We start from the raw sequence: 20,339 nt of genomic DNA on the forward strand, positions 1-20,339 counted from the left end.
CTTATAAGAAAAAGCTCCATGAAACTTAATCTATAGTGTTTTAAATGATGTTACCTTGGGACATTATACCTTATATATAACATATGTGAAACATAATGTAATCTAGGTTTTAACTTAATACTTTCTTTTTAACTTAATGCTTTGATCTTAAAACCAGGAATAATGCTTTTCTTTTTCACCGAGCCCTTAATATAATTTCAGATTGCGACTGTGACTCTCTCTCTCACATTGGCCATTTAGAGAAGTAGCTCTCTCTGCCCATCAAAATCACCTGAATGACTTTTTGAAAGACCAGGTGCCCAGAGCCTCAGATCCTCTCCCAGCTGTGCAGAATCAGAAGCAACCAGATTTGAACGAGTTGCCAGTTTGTTCCAGGCGTGGGCATTTGCATTGTGATTCAGTCTTAATCCAGGCCTTGCTCTGTCCCATCCTTGTTGTCTGTCTTTTGCTACAGTTACTTTATCATCATCTCCTATCATGCCCTTGTAAACTGCCTTCAGTATTGGGGATAAGGAGGGCAAAGCTTAATGACAGCTAAGTCCTGATTCATTTTTGTGAGTTTTCAATTTACATGGCCTGGGTTCTTAACCACATGGATTTTTTGTGTGGGTTTTAACATTAGGTAGGTCCTATAAAAATTTGTTTTATAGTAGTGTGCAACAGAAGAGACCATTTTAAACCATAATTTTTTTTAACAGCCCAAACTGCTAAAAGAAGTTTATTTCTTAAGAGTTTCTTTTACTGGCTTTGGCCTAAAAATATATTGAAAATAGATTTTCAGAGAGAAAAAAAAATCTAGATTTTTTTAATAAGACTATTTTACATAAATTTTTTACATTGGTTAAGTACATTATTTTTACTAAACAGCATAACTTCCCACTACGTTCATGGTTAAGTATAAAAAAAGCCATTGTCAAGATTTTAAAAAAATAGCAAGAGGATTAAATCCTACTTTAGGATTCATTTAATTTCCTACTTTACAAACACTAGGTAAAGGACTCTACCAAGTTGCCAAAGAACACATCCCACGCAGCAATCTCAGAAGATGATGAAGCACCTTACCAGACACTTCCAGCTTGAAACAAGTGAGTGTCCAGAGAAATATTAATTCTTAAATGCTACACTACTGAAGGTTAAATATTTACATCATTCTAAAAACATGTTAAGCTGTGTTATAGTGCTATAAATTCTCCCTTTAAGGAAAAAATAGATTGAGTTTCCCTGCAGTGTTCTGAAAGGAAATAAGGTCTTTTCTTTAAAAATATCCATAGTGGTCGGGAGTAGTGGCTCATGCCTATAATCCCAGCACTTTGGGAGGCCGAGGTGGGAGGATTGCTTGAGGCCAGGAGTTCAAGACCAGCCTCTGTAAAAAAAAAAAAAATTAGCTGAGCGTGATGGCACACACTTATAGTCCTAGCTACTTGGGAAGCTGAGGCAGGAGGATTGCTTGAACCCAAGAGTCTGAGGCTGCAGTGAACTAACCATGACTGTACCACTGTACTCCAGCCTGGGTGACAGAGCAAGACTTCATCTAAAAAAAAAATAAAAATGTATATATATACACACACACACACACACACACACACGCACAGTTAACTAGTGGTTTGCTGATTTTTTCCCTGAATTTTTAAATTCCAACAGAGCATTGCTTTGCAAAAGGTCCTTTAGCCCAAACTCGGTGTCTCTGTTTTGATCTCTCTGTAAAAGAACTCTCTGTTCATCCATTCTTTTCGCCTGAGAGCGTAAAATAAGGCTAAAAAAGTCTTCATCTGGTACTGTTGGACCCTTTGTGGCAGCAGGTGGTGGAGCACATCTTTGATCATCTAATCTGGATCCCTAAAAAATTATGAGAAAGGGATTAAAATACAAATACTGCAGGGGAGGAAAGCACCAAGCTAGGTTATGTCTGTCAGTTATAACAAGAAAATGTGGTTGTAAACATTTTCTTTTTTTGCCTCTTCTCAGAAATTATACCTGAAATCTGGCAAAATTTTTTCTTTAAAATGACTTATATAATTAAAATAAAGTATTATGTAGAAGTATAGGTATAACTTCATGGGTTTAGTAAGTATATTGTCATCCTATTTTAATTATAATTGGTCACATGGAATAATCGAGGATGAATTAAAATACAAGGTCAATTATATCCAAGTATGACAGTTCAAGGTTATAATCTTACCATAATAGGCATCAACAATATAACTTACTAAATCTTAAGAAATATGTTAAAAAACCCTGAAGTAAACCTAAAAAAAAAACCTTGTCTTAGGCCAGGGTGTCCCAAACTATAACCTAATGCCTGCTTTTGTAAATGGTTTCATTTTCATTTCACCCATCAAAACATTTGTTTATGTACCATGTGGCTGCTTTCCTACTACAACTGCAGAGTTGAACAGTTGCAACAGAGACCATACGGCCTGCAAAGCCTAAAATACTTTCTGTCTGGCCCTTTACAGAAAGTTTGCCTACCTATCTTAGTTAAATCTATTAAGGAAATAGCCTGGACTGAATTTTTCTTTCAAGTTCTAATCTTAAGATTCTTACGTCAGAAGTGCGTCAGAAATGTTATTCATCAAATAAAAAATACACTTAGAACTCTACAGTATAGTTTCCGTATTATAGCTCAAGAATAAGAGTAGAAATGTGATAGCTGATACTCCAGTACCCACGACATTGCTAGGGACTGTGCCTCAACTAACATTTAACCCCACAACCCTATGAGGGTGCCGTTGTTTACTGGCCTCCTCGTCAGCGCCATCCCCACCCTCCACACACCTCTGGCTCACTCTTCATCATGTGTCCTGTCATACTTGACCGTTTCAGTGTCCTGCAGTTAACCCAACACCAGTTCTAGACTTCTCTGATTTAGTGTTCTCATCCTTCGCTTCTGCCTCACCCATTTGGCTCCCATGGTCATATGCCAGACTCTAATTATCCTGTTTGGAGAAATGTCTACTCTGGTTCTTTGCCCATTTTTGAATCAGATTGATTTTTGTGGTTGAGTTTTAGGAGTTCTGTATAGAGTCTGGATATTAATTATCAGATGTGATTTCCAAATATTTTCTGTGTGTTGCCTTTTTACTGTTAATAATGTCCTTTGATGTACAAGTTTTAAATTTTGATGAAGTCCAATTTGTCTATTTTTTTGTTGTTCCCTGCTCTTTTGGTGTCATAACCAAAAAATTATTGCTAAACTCAGTGCTATGACACTTTTCCTAAGTTTTAGTTCTGATGCCTCAGTCTATTGATCTACTTTGAATTAGTTTTGTATAAGGTGTATGTGGTAAGGATCCAACTTCGTTCTTTCTGAATGTGGCTTTCTAGTTTTCCCAGGACCATTTGTTTATAAAACTCTCCTTCCCCATGAATGGTCTTGGCACCCTTGTTGAAAATCATTTGACCATATATGCAAGGATTTATTCCTGGGTTCTCTATTCTATTACATTGGTCTCTATGTCTTTATGCCACTTTCATACGGTTTTGATTAGTGTAGCTTTGTAATAAGTTTTAAAATCAGGAAGTGAGTCTTAAAATTTTGTTCTTTCTTAAGATTGTTTTGGATACTTGGAGTCCTTTGAGATTCCTTATGAATTTTAGGATGGATTTTTCTATTTCTGTGAGGGGGGGAAAAAGCCTTTGGGATCTTTATAAGGATTGTATTGAATCTGTAGATCACTTTTGGTAGTACTGAAATTTTAACAATATTAAGTCTTCAAATCTTGGTTTTTGTATCATGGGATGAAATCTTTCCATTTGTTTTCCTTTATCTCTTTCAGCAAAGTTTTGTGGTTTTCATTGTACAAGTCTTTTGCCTCCTTGGTTAACTTAATTCCTAAGTATTTTATTGTTTTTGATGCTATTTTAAATGGAATTTTTTTCTTAATTTCCTTTTCCAGTTGTTCATTGTTAGTGTATAAAAACACAACTGGTTTTTGTGTTGATTTTGTATCCTGCTACTTTGCTGAATTCGTTGATTAGCTCTAACAGTTTTTTGTGTAATCTTTAGAATTCTCTACATATAAGATTGTGTCACTTGCAAACAGAGGTTTTACTACTACTTTTCCAATTTGAATGCCTTTTTTCCCCTTTCTTGCCTAATTGCTCTGGCTGGAACTTCCAGTACTATGTTGAATAGAAGTGGCAAAAGTGTGCATTCTTGTTCCTGATCTTAGAGGAAAGCTTTCAGTCTTTCACCATTTAGTATGATGTTAGCTGTGCATTTTTCATATATGGCTTTTATTATGTTCTGGTAGTTTCCTACTGTTCCTAATTGAAGTGTTTTTATCATGAAAGGGTGTTGCATTTTGTCGGATGTTTTTTCTGTATCAGTTGGGATGATGTGTTTTCCCCCCCTTTTCTATTAATGTGGTGTTACATTGATTTTCATATGCTGAATGATCCTTGCATTCTAAGAATAAATCCCACTTAGTCATGGTGTATAATCCTTCTGATGTGCTGAATTTGGACTGTAGTATTTTGTTGATTATTTTTGCAGCTATATTCATAAAGGATATTGGTCTGTACTTACAGTGTCTTCATCTAGCTTTGGTATCAGCGATATTGGTCTCATAGATTGAGTTAGGAAGTGTTCCCTCCTCTTCAATTTCTGGAAGAGTTTGAGAAGTATTGGTGTTCTTTAAATGTTTGGTAGCATTCACCAGCTATCAGGTGCAGGGCTTTTCTTTATCAAGAGGTTTTTGATTACTGATGCAATCTCCTTACTAGTGATGGGTATATTTTCTATTTCTTTGTGGTACGTTTTTTATTTCTGATATATAATTTGAGTCGTCTCTCTTTGAAGAATGACTTTTGGCTTCATTAATTTTCTCCATTGTTTTCCTGGTCTCTATTTTATTGATCTCTGCTTTAATCCTTATTATTTTTTTCCTTTTGGTAGTTTTGGGTTTCATTTTTTTTCTTTTCCTAGTTCCTTAAGTTATAAAGTTAGGTTGACTTGACATCTTTTTTTAAAGTAAGCATTTACAGCTATAAATTTCCCCCTTGGCACTGCATGCTGTGTTTTTGTTTTCTGTTTTCATTTGTCTCCAAGTATTTTCTAATTTCCATTGTGATGTCTTCCTTGACCGATGGGTTAAGAGTCTTATTGTTTAATTGCCACAATCTTGTGAATTTTCCAGTCTTCCTTCTGTTATTTCTTCTAATTTCATCCCATGTGGTCAGAGAAGGTACTTTATATCTTTTTAAATCTGTTTTTTTGAGACTTAATTTGTGGCCTAACATATAGTCTTGTCCTGAAAAATGTTCCATGTGCACTCAAGAAGAATGAGCATGCTGTTGTTGGGTAGTGTGTTCTGTATGTGCCTGTTAAATACGAGTCCTTATCTTCTGTCTGGTCCTATCCATTATTGAGTGTGAGATATTGAATTCTCCAACAATTATTGTCAACTGTCCATTTTTCCCTTCAGTGTTGTGAATTTTTGCTTCATATATTTTGGTGGTTGGCTATTAGGTATGTATCTTTAGTATTTCTTTAATCCACTGGGACCACTACTACTCTTTCATTTCCTTACCTCCCCTCTTAGAGCCTAGATTCCAAAGTCCATTATTAAAATCACTTCCTGGCATATAACCCACAGCCCATACTCCTAGAAAAATACCAATTTGATTTAAATTCATCTCTCTGCCTCAAGCATCTAGTTATGACAGTAGAAAATACACAACTCCAGTGACCGTGAACTTGGTCAAGTGGGTCCTTAGCAAAACTCAGTAATCTTATTACTTTTCCCTGGTTAATTTAGTTTCTCAAAGTCAGCTATTTCCCACTTACTTTCTCTTCAAATTTACAATGCCCTCCACCCCAGTCTTAGCTAATGACCCTACTTCTTACTTTGCCGAGGAGACAAGAAAAGCAACCAGAAAGAATTCCTACTTGCTCTAATCTCCAAGTCTGTACTCTGCTTTCCCTAAACCTACACAACAACTGTTCTTCAATCAATCACCCCATACTCCTGCATCACTGGCTCCTCTATTTGACCATTTCCATCTCTAGATATGCTATATTATTACCTAAATTAAAAAATCCTTCACCTTATAGCCCTCTCCAGCTAATGATCCTTTTCTTTGTTTCCCTTTATAAGCAAAACTCCTTAAAGTTTTCTATATTTACTACCTTCCCCTTTAGAACTTCCCATTTTCTCAACTCACTCAATCCTTTGTCCCCACCATGCTACTGAAAAAGTATCTTTTGCAATTACTAATAATCTCCGTGTTGCCAAATCTAGTAGCTCAGTCATTATCTTACCCAGTCTCTTAGCAACATTTGCCACAGTTGAACATTCCTTAAGACACTTTCTTCACTTGACTTCTACAGTACCACACTCTGAGTTTTCTTCCAACTCTCTGGCTGTTGCTGCTTTGATGGCTCATCTTCCTCCATCTAACTAGTAGATTTTGAGGTCTCTGCTAAGAAATCCGTAGTTAGCCCAGTGGGTTTTCCTTTGTAGGTTAGTTGTTGCTTTCGTTTTGCCACTTACAGAATTTTCTTCTTCATTTTGACTGTGTCCGGGTTGATTACTGTGTGTCTGGGAGATGTCCCATTTGCTATGACTCTTCCTGGTGTTCGATGACCATCTTATGTTTGAATCTCTAGCAATACCAGTTTTTCTCAATTCCTTCAAATAGATTTCCATGCTTTTTGTTCTTTTCTCCCTCAGGGATACCTATAGTTTGTCTGTTAGTTTGCTTTGCATAGCCCCATATTTCTGAGTGATTGTTCAGTCTTCTTTATTCTTTTTTCTGCATCTTTGAATGACTGGGTTGTTGAGAACTTTGTCTTCAAGCTCTGACATTCTTTCTTCTGCTTGGTGTATACTGTTGTTGAAGCTTTCTGCTGTTTTGAAATTCCCTAAAAGACTCTTTAAATTCTTTAAGTTCTGTTATATCCTTTCTTACCTTGTTTAGCTCTTTAGTGACTTTTTCACTGATGTCCTGACCTTTTTTTTTTTTTTGGCTTCTTTTTGTTGGTTTCAACTTTCTCTTCATTTCCATTTCCATTCATCTTATTTGCCATCCATTTTTTTTTTTTTTTTTGAGACAAAGTCTCGCTCTGTTGCCCAGGCTAGAGTGAGTGCCATGGCATCAGTCTAGCTCACAGCAACCTCAAACTCCTGGGCTCAAGGGATCCTTCTGCCTCAGCCTCCCGAGTAGCTGGGACTACAGGCATGCGCCACCATGCCCGGCTAATTTTTTTCTATATATATTTTTAGTTGTCCAGCTAATTTCTTTCTATTTTTAGTAGAGACGGGGTCTCACTCTTGCTCAGGCTGGTCTTGAACTCCTGAGCTCAAACGATCCTCCCATCTCAGCCTCCCAGCATACCAGGATTACAGGCATGAGCCACAGTGCCTGGCCTGCCGTCCATACTCTGAATTCCATTTCTGTCAATGCAACAATTTCCTTTTGGTTAGAATCCCTTACTGTAGCTCCACTGTGATTCCTTGGTGTTGAACTGTTTTGTTTTTCCATGTTCTAGGGTTCTTTTGCTGGTTTCTTCTCATCTGAATCCTCTTCTCTCGGCTCAGGGCTAATAGGTTTGCAGGCCACCTGTTCTCCTTTGCTGGGAACCCTCCTACTGAGAAGGGGAGGTCCCTAGATGGTGCGTTAGTGTCCTACTCTGGAATGTTGACCTGGCAGGGGAGGGGTGGGCACAATGAGAGCCTGTAGTGCAGGTGTTCTGTTTTGTCCTGTTCCACTGTGATTGTCACAGTTCAGGCTTGTGCTGGATGATCTTCATTCAGGGTGGTGGGTTGTTTTCCAGATTGTTGCTAGAAGTTTGAGTTGGGGGCTGAGTGAGACCCTCCCCACAAAGGCTGGCATTGTGGGGGATTGCTTTGCCCAGGGTCTCCCCATGGAGGTGACAGTGGCAGCTGGGTGAGGCTGTCTAGGCAGTGGTCATGGGGGTGTTTGCTCGAACCAGATGCAGGTGTAATGGTGGCCCAAGGCTAGGGGGTCCCTGACGGAGCATTGGACCTCAGGGCTGCTCCACAGGGCCGGTGGTAGTGGTGGGGTCTTGGGGTCCAGGCGCAACACTGGAATCTCAGGGGCAGTGTCACCAGCCCAGCAGAAGCTCTGGAGCCACAGAGGTGTAGAGCCTTGGGCTCGGGCTCAGTGAGAGCCTCAGAGCTGGAACTGGGGACTGCACAGGCAGAGCTGCTCGGGCAAGGGGCTGCTCCAGTGGCACAGAGACTGGATGCAGAGCCTGGGCAGCATCGGGAACCAGAAGCCATGAAGCACAGCTTCAGCCCCAGCTGGCACCTGCCTGTGGCCGTTGGAGTGCCTAACTAGTAGATTTTGAAATGTTCAGGACTTAGTCTTGGACCTATTCCTGTGCTAGTCTTTAGATAATCTCTTCCTAGGGCTTTAATACCAACTATATACTGATGACTCCCAAATTTACTTTCTTCTTTGGGCCCTAGATTTTACATCAAATTGCCTATTCAACATCTCTACTTCAGGATGGGTGTGGTGGCTCACACCTATAATCCCAGCACTTTGAGAGGCCAAAGAGGAAGGATTGCTTGAGTCCAAGAGTTTGGGACCAACCTGGGCAACATAGTGAGATCCTATCTCTACAAAAAAATAGCAGGGCATGATTGTAAGCACCTTTTTTTTTTTTTTGGGGAGACAGAGTCTCGCACTGTTGCCCAGGCTAGAGTGCCGTGGCGTCAGCCTAGCTCATAGCAACCTCAAACTCCTGGGCTCAAGCAATCCTTCTGCCTCAGCCTCCCAAGTAGCCGAGACTACAGGCATGTGGCACCATGCCCGGCTAACTTTTTCTATATATTTTTAGCTGTCCAGATCATTTCTTTCTATTTTTAGTACAGACGGGGGTCTTGCTCTTGCTCAGGCTGGTCTTGAACTCTTGACCTCTAGAGATCCTCCCGCCTCGGCCTCCCAGAGTGCTAGGATTACAGGCGTGAGCCACCACGCCTGGCCTGCAAGCACCTTTAGTCTTAGCTACTTGGGAGGCTGAGGCAGGAGGATCACCTTGCTTGAGGCCAGGTGTTGGAGGCTGCAGTGAGCTATGAAGGAAAATTCAACTTCACTGTCTAATTGAATATACCAAATTTAACACATCTAAAACAGAACTCTTGCTTTTACTCCCCAAACCTGCTTCTCTAGTCATCTCTATTTCAGTAAATGGAACCATTCATTGTCCTAGTTATTCAAGCAAAAAAAGGTGTAAGTCATCCTTATCTTTCCCTGATACCCTCCCTCTAATATATAACTGATATAACAATAATATATCCCTATTCCAACTACTACTACCACCCCCACCCAAGTCACTTTTTTTTTTTTTTTAAGAGACAAGGTATTGTTCTGTTGCCCAGGCTAGAGTGCACTGGTGTGATCATAGCTCACTGTAACCTTGAACACCTGGCCTCAAGCAATCCTCCTGCCTCAGCCTCCTGAGTAGCTGGAACTACTGGTGCATGCCACTATGCCCAGCTAGTTTTCTTATTTTTTGTAGAGATGGGGTGTCACTGTGTTGCTCAGGCTGGTCTCCAAATGATCCTCCCACCTCAGCCTACCGAAGTATTGGGATTGCAGGCATGAGCCACCACACCCAGCCAAGTCCCCTATATCTTTTGCCTAGATTACACACCAGCTTCCTAGCTAGTTTTTATAATAAATCCTTGCCATTCTATATTCTTCCATCAGTAGCCAGGATGATCTTTCAGGACCCTCTAGTATCTTCTTAACCCATTTAGAACACAAGACTGCATCATGGCCTATAAGAGCCTGTATGATCCAGGCCCTGATTACTTCTCTATTCTTTGTACCACTCTCCCCTTCCCCCTTACTCATTCCATGCCAGTCACACTTGCCATTCCTTGAACCTGTTAAGCTTTTATATCCAAGAGGAGACTTGTCTCTGCCTGGAAAGCCCTTTCCCTAAGTGCTCACATGGCTGACTGTTTTACTTCATTCAGGTCTCTGTTCAAATGATAATCCAGAAAGATCTTCTCTAACCATCCTAACTAAATAAAATATATATTCCCCCAGCCACCACCACCCCTGGTTACCCACTGCCCCTCTATCCTCCTCTAACTTTCTTCATAGCAAGTTTGATTACCTGACGCACACACACCCGCTCTCTATACACCTGTTCACTGCCTCTCCTACTGAAAGGCAGGATCCTTTAAAAAGCGAGTGTGTCCTCAATGCCTAGAATAGCACTTGGAACGTAACCAGTGTCCAGTAATTGTCTGCTGAACGACAGACAGTAACTCCCTAATCCAAAATGAGACCTTCCTGAGTAAGAATTATAACACTGTCAGTGCTCTCAGTGGTATCTGAGCTATATAAAGAATGAAAAAAATATGCAGACATACTTGACATTTTATAAGGATGTCAAAGAAGTCTTCGTCAGGCTCTTTGCTGTCATTCGTCATTAGGTGGCTAAGTACTGACTGATTGTTGTTTTGTGTTAGACGAAGCCCTGGCAAATTACTGAAACTGGCCCTCTGGTCATCCAGACGGCGGCTCTGTGAGCTGGCAAGGAGATCTAAAAACTCATCCGTGTTGGGGGATACCACAGAAACAGATGGTGCTATGAAAAGAAGAAAAAACCCAAAATGTTACAAAAATATTTAAGCATATTTGTTATATACATATTTCTTTTTGGCCTTGCCAGTCCCAAGCCCCACCCTGCCCTCCTGCCTCAGGCTGTCACTGATGGGTTCTGGCTGGATGGATGTGGTTTTTATTGATGCGGAGAGAAGAATGAACCCCAGGGTACTTCAAATGACCCACCTGGAGGTTATTCAGATTTGGGTATATTTCCCTTTATCTAATGCTCACCCAAAATGTAACTATAAGATATGGGGCTAGATTTCAGAAAGTGAATAAACTGTTTTTCTTTCATAATTTCTCAGACCAGGATGAATGGGACAGTGTTTTTTATTCCATGGATAGAAATCATTTAGTAAACTAAGAGTAGTGCTGCTGGCTAGTCTTGGTCTATGGTACAAGAAGTCTTTTGGTAGCTGAAATAGAAAAATTTAATCTATTTTAGACCTTTCTAACTCAAACTCAGGCAGGCCTTAGCTTCATTCAGCCTTAGCCATAGGTTTCCCTTCAGTCTGTCTTTGCTTTTCTTTTTTAATCCAGATATGGAGTATTTAAAGTCAGATTATTTATTTTTTAGACATGGGGTCTCACTGTGTTGCCCACACTGGAGCACAGTGGCTGTTCACAATCACGATCCTAAGCACACTACAGCCTCAAACTCCTGGCCTCAAATAGTGCTCTTGCCCCAGCCTCCCAAGTAGCTGAGATTATAGGCACACACCACAACACCTGCCTCAAAGTCAGATTTTTTCCAACCCCAAAGATACTACAGATATAGTTAGTAGGAATCACACTGGACCAAAAATACAGACATACTGAAGGGAATTGGAAAAAACCTTGTTTTGAACTGTACAAATACCACCATTTCAGATATACCTTGATTCAGGATCCTTTATTATATCTCCTATGATGGGAACTAAATAAAAGAATATCAAAGATAAGACTTACTTTTTAGCATCATTTTGGGAGGAGTAGAAGAAGTTGCCGTTGAAGCTGTATGGCAGTTTTTTTCTTGTAAGTAACATCTCTGATCATCCATCCTGTTGCTTTGAAATCGGCTTAATAGGTCAAAGAACCCTTCATCTCCAATAGTATCTGCACTGATTTTCTAAAATATTGATGAGAGAAAATCTAGTACATTTAAATATTCCAGCATTATCCTTAGATCATTAATAAACATCATGATGTTCTCAAATGCAAATGGTAAAGGATGAAGATTAAAAATAAAAATTGACCTTTTATTTTCAAAAAGAATACAAGATGGCAATATTGATAAAATGTTATTTCAATCCAACTAACAAAAAGCATTTCTAGTTTTAGTGGGTTTTTTTTTTTTTTTTTTTTTAAAAGCAAGCACAAGGTGAAATTTATTTAGGGGGGAGCAAGATAGGATTATAGAGCAAGAGCAAGATACATATGCCACAGATGACGACCAGACCCTTGTAGCAGAAGAACTGTTTTAGTTTTTAATTCTTGTATTTCTAAGGCTAAAGAAACATACCTCAGACTTGGGAGAACTGCTACAGATACTGAATAAACTATGCAAATATTGGTGATACAGGCCTGTACCTCAGGCTCAAAGTTTAGTTTTAAGAGTCTACAACAGATTTTAAGCAAACTAATCTTTGTAAGAATTGTTAAACTAAGTAAGAAAGTGTATTTTCCTAGCATAGTGGTTTCCATGGTTGTCTTATTATTCTTAAAGCTTTGAAAACCCTGAAAAAATATAAACTTCAAATAAAAGACTTTGTAGGGAGAAGATGGGATCCTTTATTTGGAAGACTTCAAAAATGAAATGAACGCAATGTTTAATACAAGCAATTATTTTTAAATGTTTCATTATGATGTTAGGTAGCATTATTAGAGGCACACATGTAAAAAATGTTTTGACCTTGAGTAGGAGGAAATAACTAATTCTTAGGGGAAATAGGGAAAATCTCACAGGATGTGTTTGTGTTGGCTCTTTAAGAATGAGTAGGCATTTGCAGGTTAGAGATGTTTCATACTGACTAATGTGCAATCCCAAAGGTCTGTAGTACTCAGGGGATAATGAACTGCTGAAGCGCAGGGCTAGAGAGAAGAAACCACCAAAGTAAGGGCCTTTGTATGCAGTACTAACAAGCAGAGACTTTCCTATGTGAACTAAGAGGAGCACTGGCAATGCTTTGTGTAGAAACTTGCCCATCTGGTGGATTGGAGGGGTAAGAATGAAGGCAGGGAGATCAGTTCAGGTGCCTATTCTAAATGTCTGGGTAAGAGATTAGTAGAATAAGACATGATAGCAGAGATTTAAAAAGGGGAGGGGTGTGGGAGCAAAGCTGGGGGACACAGTGATTGGATACAGTTAGTGAAAGAGGGAATCTAGAAGGACACCCAGGTTTCCAGTTTGGGGTCAGAGAACATGGCATCCCTTTAACTGGGATAAGGAAAACAGGAGTGGTTGAAAGAGTACAGTTTTTAGGCCGGGCGCGGTGGCTCATGCCTGTAATCCTAGCACTCTGGGAGGCCGAGGTGGGCGGATCGTTTGAGCTCAGGAGTTCGAGACCAGCCTGAGCAAGAGCGAGACCCCATCTCTACTAAAAATAGAAAGAAATTATATGGACAGCTAAAAATATATAGAGAAAAAATTAGCCGGGCATGGTGGTGCATGCCTGTAGTCCCAGCTACTTGGGAAGCTGAGACAGGAGGATCCCTTGAGCTCAGGAGTTTGAGGTTGCTGTGAGCTAGGCTGACGCCACGGCACTCACTCTAGCCTGGGCAACAGGGTGAGACTCTGTCTCAAAAAAAAAAAAAAAAAAGAGTACAGTTTTTAACATGTTGCATCTGAGGTTTGGGAAGCTACAGTCAAATGCATTAATCACCAACAAAAGACTTTTTCCCAGGGGCAAAAAAGCCTGCAATTCAAAATTCTGAACATGGAAACACAGTATGGCTCCAAAAATGTGGACATTTGCAGGTGAGCTAAGTAAGCTTAGTTAAGACCCCAAACCTTGAACGAAGGTAGGCCTTTCTTGAATTCTAGTTCTGCTCTGGATCTACAAAAATGTTCCTGAACCATTTACATATACCCCACAGTTTTCCCTTTTGTCAGTCATATATAGCCCAGAAAAGCTGCATAAGAAACCAGTGATAAAATTTGAGGCAAAAGATGCTACAAGGGTGTAGATATAAATGGAATGATGACAACAGAAGTCTTTTTCGAGACAGGGTCTTGCTCTATTGCCTGAGCTAGAGAGCAGTGACATCGTCATCAGAGCTCACTGCAACCTCCAACTCCTGGGCTCAAGCAATCCTCCTGCTTCAGCCTCCCAAGTAGCTGGGACTACAGGTGCACACCACCGCGCCTGGCTAATTTTTTCTATTTTTAGTAGAGATGGAGTCTCGCTATGTTGCTCAGGCTGGTTAGAAATCTTAATTAAAAAAAAAAGCTAACAGTTTTTTCAAAGGCTCTCATTGCTTGAAAAATGGACTTATGATGTACCTTTTGTAACTTATTTTGATCCTTTTATCAGATTACTTAGTAAAATCCATGGTGTTTTTATTTCTAAATAAGCTAAATTTAATAAACTGATTGGTGTGCTCCCTTTTCATCAAAAATAGTTTTTAATTCTATCATTACAGTTTCAATAATATGATTAATAGAAGTGGATGCTGGCAGACACACTTCATTCTAAGTATTTAAAAACCCTTGAACATCTGAATTTAATTTGTTCTGATTTCTAAGCTGAGTGGAAGGAGATACTGCAGGGAAATAACTGGTAGTATTTTTGAAAACAATAGTGACTCAAATAATTACTGACCAAAACAAGGGAGCAATTTATCCATGAATGGAGTAATTATTTTTTTTTTTTTTTTGAGACAGAGTCTCACTCTGTTGCCCGGGCTAGAGTGAGTGCCGTGGCGTCAACCTAGCTCACAGCAACCTCAAACTCCTGAGCTCAAGCGATCCTCCTGTCTCAGCCTCCCGAGTAGCTGGGACTACAGGCATGAGCCACCATGCCCGGCTAATTTTTTCTATATATATTTTTAGCTGTCCATATAATTTCTTTCTATTTTTAGTAGAGATGGGGTCTCGCTCTTGCTCAGGCTGGTCTCGAACTCCTGAGCTCAAACGATCCGCCCACCTCGGCCTCCCAGAGTGCTAGGATTACAGGCGTGAGCCACCACGCCCGGCCTGGAGTAATTATTGTTTCTATAATAGTTTTGAAGAAGATAAGACAGGGAAATGTGGACAAGTTCTTTGAATAAAAAAAGATATTTTATATTAAATGTCTAATTTCAATTACCAAAAATTCAGTATGAATACAAGAAAACTAAAATGTAGGTACTGAGAACACAATGCTCAATAGTTATTTTAGGCCGGGCGCGGTGGCTCACGCCTGTAATCCTAGCACTCTGGGAGGCCGAGGCGGGTGGATCGCTCGAGGTCAGGAGTTCGAGACCAGCCTGAGCAAGAGCGAGACCCCGTCTCTACTAAAAATAGAAAGAAATTATATGGACAACTAAAATATATATATACAAAAAATTAGCTGGGCATGGTGGCGCATGCCTGTAGTCCCAGCTACTCGGGAGGCTGAGGCAGTAGGATCGCTTAAGCCCAGGAGTTTGAGGTTGCTGTGAGCTAGACTGACGCCACGGCACTCACTCTAGCCCGGGCAACAAAGCGAGACTCTGTCTCAAAAAAAAACAACAACAACAAAAAAAATAGTTATTTTAAACATACCCTCTGAGAATTTGGAATTCGGTGGTCAATAGAATTACTGGCATCTTGGAGAACTTTAGTGGAAGAATTAGCTTTGTATTTTTTCCCCTTCAGTCTGTTGACAAAGAGTAGCTTTGCAGAAGGTTTGGCAATAAGAGGTTTTTGTTTAGCAAGAATTTCACTGTTCCAGTTCTGTACCTACAAAATAATAAATGGAAAGGTGAAAAAAAAACAAAACCCAGCTCTCTTCTGGTTTCCCATAATATTAACTAACACCTTCACTCATTTACTATTAAGAGAATTTTAGATCTCTTAATAAATCCCTTTTTTCAGTATATTGCACTATTTTCAAGAGCTTGTACCAAATGCATACTGTGGATTTCTCATTATCAAAACATTAAAATGGTGGTTTTTAAGAACCTAAGAATAAGAAAACAAGGTTTGTCAAAACTCCATAAAAATAAAATTTGAATGGTCAGAGAAGGAGCCAAAGTTTTGTTGTGGATATGAGTTACTTAAAAATCTGTTATGGCTGATAAAAACTGTACTGTTTTCACTAATACCACACTAAATTCTCAATAGGCAAACCCATGATAACCTATAAATAACAGACTCAAAATAACAAATATTTATTGACTACAAAGGAAAAATACAATACATACAGTAGCTCTGTGATGTTTGCAGCTTTAACTTTCAGTCTTAAATGTTTGCGAATAACTCTGAAGGTTCACGCTACGTAATGATAGTTTTGGTGAGGTACCTTTTTTCCATAGGTAAAATTCACATACAATCAAATGCACAGACTTTCAGTATATGGTTGGAAGCCATATAATCCCTACTCCAATCAATATTAAAAAAAACATTTCCATCAACCCAGAAAAGTCCCCCATGAGGCACAAATTGGAATAACCCCAGCCCTCAGGCTAATGTACAGAGGGCCCTGGAGTGAGACGGGTAGCTAGTAAGTGAACAAAGCTATCTATTCTTTTTCACACGTTATAAAACAAAATTATGTTCTAGAGCAGATTTTGTGGTCTACTGTTTGGAGAAAAAGAAAATGGCCCTTGATGTGAGAACATAAAACTGCACCTAAAACCCTAGTAGAAAGGAGAAAAATTAAACACATTTCCTATACAGTTATTTGAACTTTTCAACAACACTGAAAACAAGACACAGAGTGGAGCAATGTCTTAAAAATTATGAAGGAGAATTATTTGCCACCAAGAATTCTATAGTCAACAAAATGACCAATGAATTGTGAGAGCAGGAAAAACATTTTCAGATATCCAAGTTCAGGTATCCAAATCTCCAAAGTTCCCTCCCACTGCACTCTCTCCCAGGAAGCATCTTAGCATCTTTACCTAGAAGTCTCCCTTTTCCTTATGTTTACTTCTTTACTTTGTTGAGAATAATGAAATAATGAATTCTTTGGCAACTTTATTATTAATATAAGGAAAAGAAACTAACACAAAAAACCAACTCCACTCAAACATTTTAAATTACAGATAAATTTTTATCATCACTTGGTTCTTAGAGAATTACAAGGTTGAATCTGGTCAGCTTCTTAGAGAACTTACTGTTAGTACCACTACAGAGGTAGGCAGAAAGCTTGCTACTTAGGAGTGGTTCCTGTAAGAACTAAAAAAGAACTGAAATTACCTTAAAAAGCTTTTTAAAAAAAATAATTTGTGGATTTAATAGACTTATATTTGAGAACCACTCACAAGATAAGAGCTGGATATTTTGGAGAAATCACAAAGTCCTTTAGAAGTTACCAGAGTTTTTAAACAACTCTGAATGATGGTGTCTTGGATATGAGTCCAAGACAATTAGATGTTGGTCTTTTGAAGACTATTCACACAAAAAGTGTCACCCTTCAAAAATCATATGTTATCATGATAGAGCAGAAGAATATGGAAAGGTGTAATAATGACGGGGCAAAAGAACATGGGAAGATGTTCTTGATATGTTCCTACATATATTATTTATAACATTTATATGAAAATGCCAGATGAATAAATGCCAAAATATTAATTGTAGTTACCATCAGGAGGTGGGGTTATAATTATTTTAATTTCCTTGCTGGAATTTTCTACAGTTGCTATAATGAACATGTTTTTTTAAAAAAAGTACTTTTAAAAATACACCACAAAAGACTGAGGGACTATTTTAACAATGTAAAATTAAGTTACATGGAGGTGGAAGAAAGTAGCCTTGATTTGTTCTTCAGAAACATTTTTCCAGTTATGAAGTCCCTTCTCTGTTACTCTCATTCCCCTAAAAAAAGCATGCATCTTGAATGCAAAGTGCTTTGTCAGTTAAAAAAATATCCTTTTTTAAAATCCAGCTAGAAAAACAACTTTCTTCTTGATCATAAATTTCATTAATCTTGGCAAAAATGTTGCTATGTAGTTGGAAAAAAAAAGGTTCCTGTCCCTTTTTTGATCTAATTTTAATTAAAAAAAATAAGTAATACATTTACATGGGAAGATATTCAAACAGTTCAAACTGGTATATAAAGTATTTCTAGCCTATCTCGGACAGCCAGTCCTCTTCCCAGAAGCAATATCAGTTAGCAAATTTCCTACATATTCTTCCCAGAAGTGTTTTATGAATCTACAAAGGATATATAACGTATGTATCTTTCTTAAACAAATGGCAGCATACTGTACACATTCTTTTTCATTGTACTTTTTCTGATTCTTTTTAAAGGGAAATTTTTTAGTTATACCCATATAGGAAAAGACTCATTTAAATTAAATATTACTGCAATGTTTTAACAGTTCATGAAATTTAAAACATAAAAACTGCCAACCTTTTCTGGTGTTAACTTCATAAGTTCCATATTTTCCATACTGTGTCGGCGTCCCAACTTGGGGCGTGCACCTTTGTAAAATAAAAAATTAATTCAAATAAACCAGAGAGCCCTTAAGAGTACAAATTCAGCATCGATACATCATTCAATTCTAAAGCCTGGTACACAAACTCATATTAAAGGAGGAAACATGTACAAACATGTAGTCTTTTAAGAATAATAATTTTCCATATCAGCTACATAAAAATAGAATACACTCCCTTTAAAATGCTTTGATGTAAGGAAGTTACATTTTGATTGGAAACTAACACTGGTTACGAACATCACCCTTTAATTTAGAAAAGGCATTTTAAATTAACTGGTTTTATACTATCCACACAGTCTCAAAAAAAACCCAAACTGTACAGTGGTTTACATAAGTAAAAACATAAGGAAAAGGCCTTTAATTTTGAGAAAAGAATCAAAATAGCATCCCCAGTACTGTATTGTTACTACTTTCTAAGTTACCCCTTTCTATTTTAAGATCTCATTAGATGATTTACTGCAGGTCAGGAATCAAGTTAAATAAAAAGGTCCTCAATTTTTTCAATAAAGTTATGAAATACAGAGAATTTCCATATCGGTTTAATCTTTCAAAAAATTAAGCAATATTTTTGGCCAGACACAATGGCTCATGCCTGTAATCCTAGTACTCTGGGAGGCTGTGGTGGGAGGATCGCTGGAGCTCAGTTCAAGACCAGCTTGAGCAAGAGTGAGACCCCCGTCTCTACTAAAAATAGAAAAATTAGCTGGGTGTAGTGGCTTGCACCTGTAGTCCCAGCTACTTGGGAGGCTGAGACAGGAGGATCGTTTGGGCCCAGGAGTTTGAGGTTGTGGTTAAGCTATAATGACACCACTGCACTCTGGCCAGGGCAACCGAGTGAGACTCTGTTGGGGGATAGAGAGGAAGAAATATTTTTAAAGGGATAATCGGCTGGGCGCGGTGGCTCACGCCTGTAATCCTAGCACTCTGGGAGGCCGAGGCGGGAGGATCGCTCGAGGTCAGGAGTTCGAGACCAACCTGAGCAAGAGTGAGACCCCGTCTCTACTAAAAAATAGAAAGAAATGATTTGGACAGCTAAAAATATATACATAGAAAAAATTAGCCGGGCATGGTGGCACATGCCTGTAGTCCCGGCTACTCAGGAGGCTGAGGCAGGAGGATCGCTTGAGCCCAGGAGTTGGAGGTTGCTGTGAGCGAGGCTGATGCCATGGCACTCTAGCCCAGGCGACAGAGTGAGACTCTGTCTCAAAAATAAATAAATAAATAAATAAATAAAGGCATAATGGTAAGAAGTACCTGATATGTAATACCCAGCTTAAAGCAGAAAACATTACCAACACATTAAATTCCCTTGTGTAACTCCCCTCATAACTTCTGTCTTCCTCCCTGTACTTTTATATGTATTTACATTGCATATGTATGTATCTCTAAGCAATATAGCATATTTTCATGTTTTGAAACATTTATAAATGATATCATACTGTATGTATTCTGCAACTTGCTTTGAACAACCTTATGTTTGTAAGATCCATCCAAGTTGATATGGCCTTGCTCTATCCCCCAGGCTACAGTGTAGTGGCTTCATCATAGCTCACTGCTACCTCAAACTCCTAGGCTCCAGCAATCTGCCTGCCTCAGCCTCCCAAGTAGCTGGAACTACAGGCATACACCACCACACCTGGCTAACTTTTCTATTTTCTGTAGAGACAGGGTCTTAAACTCCTGGCCTCAAGCCATCCTCCCACCTCAGCCTGCCAAAGTGCTAGGATTACAGGTGTGAGCCACTGTGCTGGGCTCAATACTGTCTCTTTTAAATGGAGCATTTTCATTTGATAGAATTACTGATATATTTGGATATTTGGGTGATTTTCTCTTTTACTGTGTTTTTTGGTGAGTTACATTAATTTCTTTTTTTTTTTTTTCTTGATACAGTCTTACTCTGTTACTTGAGTGAGTACCGTGGCATCAGCCTAGCTCACTCATAGCAAGCTCAAACTCCTGGTTTGATCCTCCTGCCTCAGCCTCCAGAGTAGCTGGGACTATAGGCATGCGCCACCATGCCTGGCTAACTTTTTCTATTTTTAGTAGAGACAGGGTCTCGCTTTTGCTCAGGTTGGTCTCGAGCTCCTGAGCTCAAGCGATCCTCCTGCCTCAGCCTCCCAGAGTGTTAGGATTACAGGCATGAG

General features: G+C 39.0%; 1 protein-coding gene across 1 annotated transcript in view; it reads right to left on the reverse strand.

Moving 5' to 3' along the window:
- Positions 1-1,596: 1,596 nt before the first annotated feature.
- The window catches only part of GPSM2 (G protein signaling modulator 2), a 37,822-nt gene continuing 19,079 nt past the window's right edge, over positions 1,597-20,339 (reverse strand). The window contains exons 10-14 of the mRNA XM_069479062.1: positions 18,111-18,181; positions 15,317-15,493; positions 11,542-11,701; positions 10,356-10,573; positions 1,597-1,836 (exon numbers count right to left, since the gene is read on the reverse strand). Of these exons, the coding sequence (XP_069335163.1) occupies positions 1,597-1,836; positions 10,356-10,573; positions 11,542-11,701; positions 15,317-15,493; positions 18,111-18,181 (866 nt within the window). The remainder of the gene's footprint in view (positions 1,837-10,355; positions 10,574-11,541; positions 11,702-15,316; positions 15,494-18,110; positions 18,182-20,339) is intronic.

The sequence above is a fragment of the Eulemur rufifrons genome, chromosome 8, assembly GCF_041146395.1.
Source record: "Eulemur rufifrons isolate Redbay chromosome 8, OSU_ERuf_1, whole genome shotgun sequence".
NCBI lineage: Eukaryota > Metazoa > Chordata > Mammalia > Primates > Lemuridae > Eulemur > Eulemur rufifrons.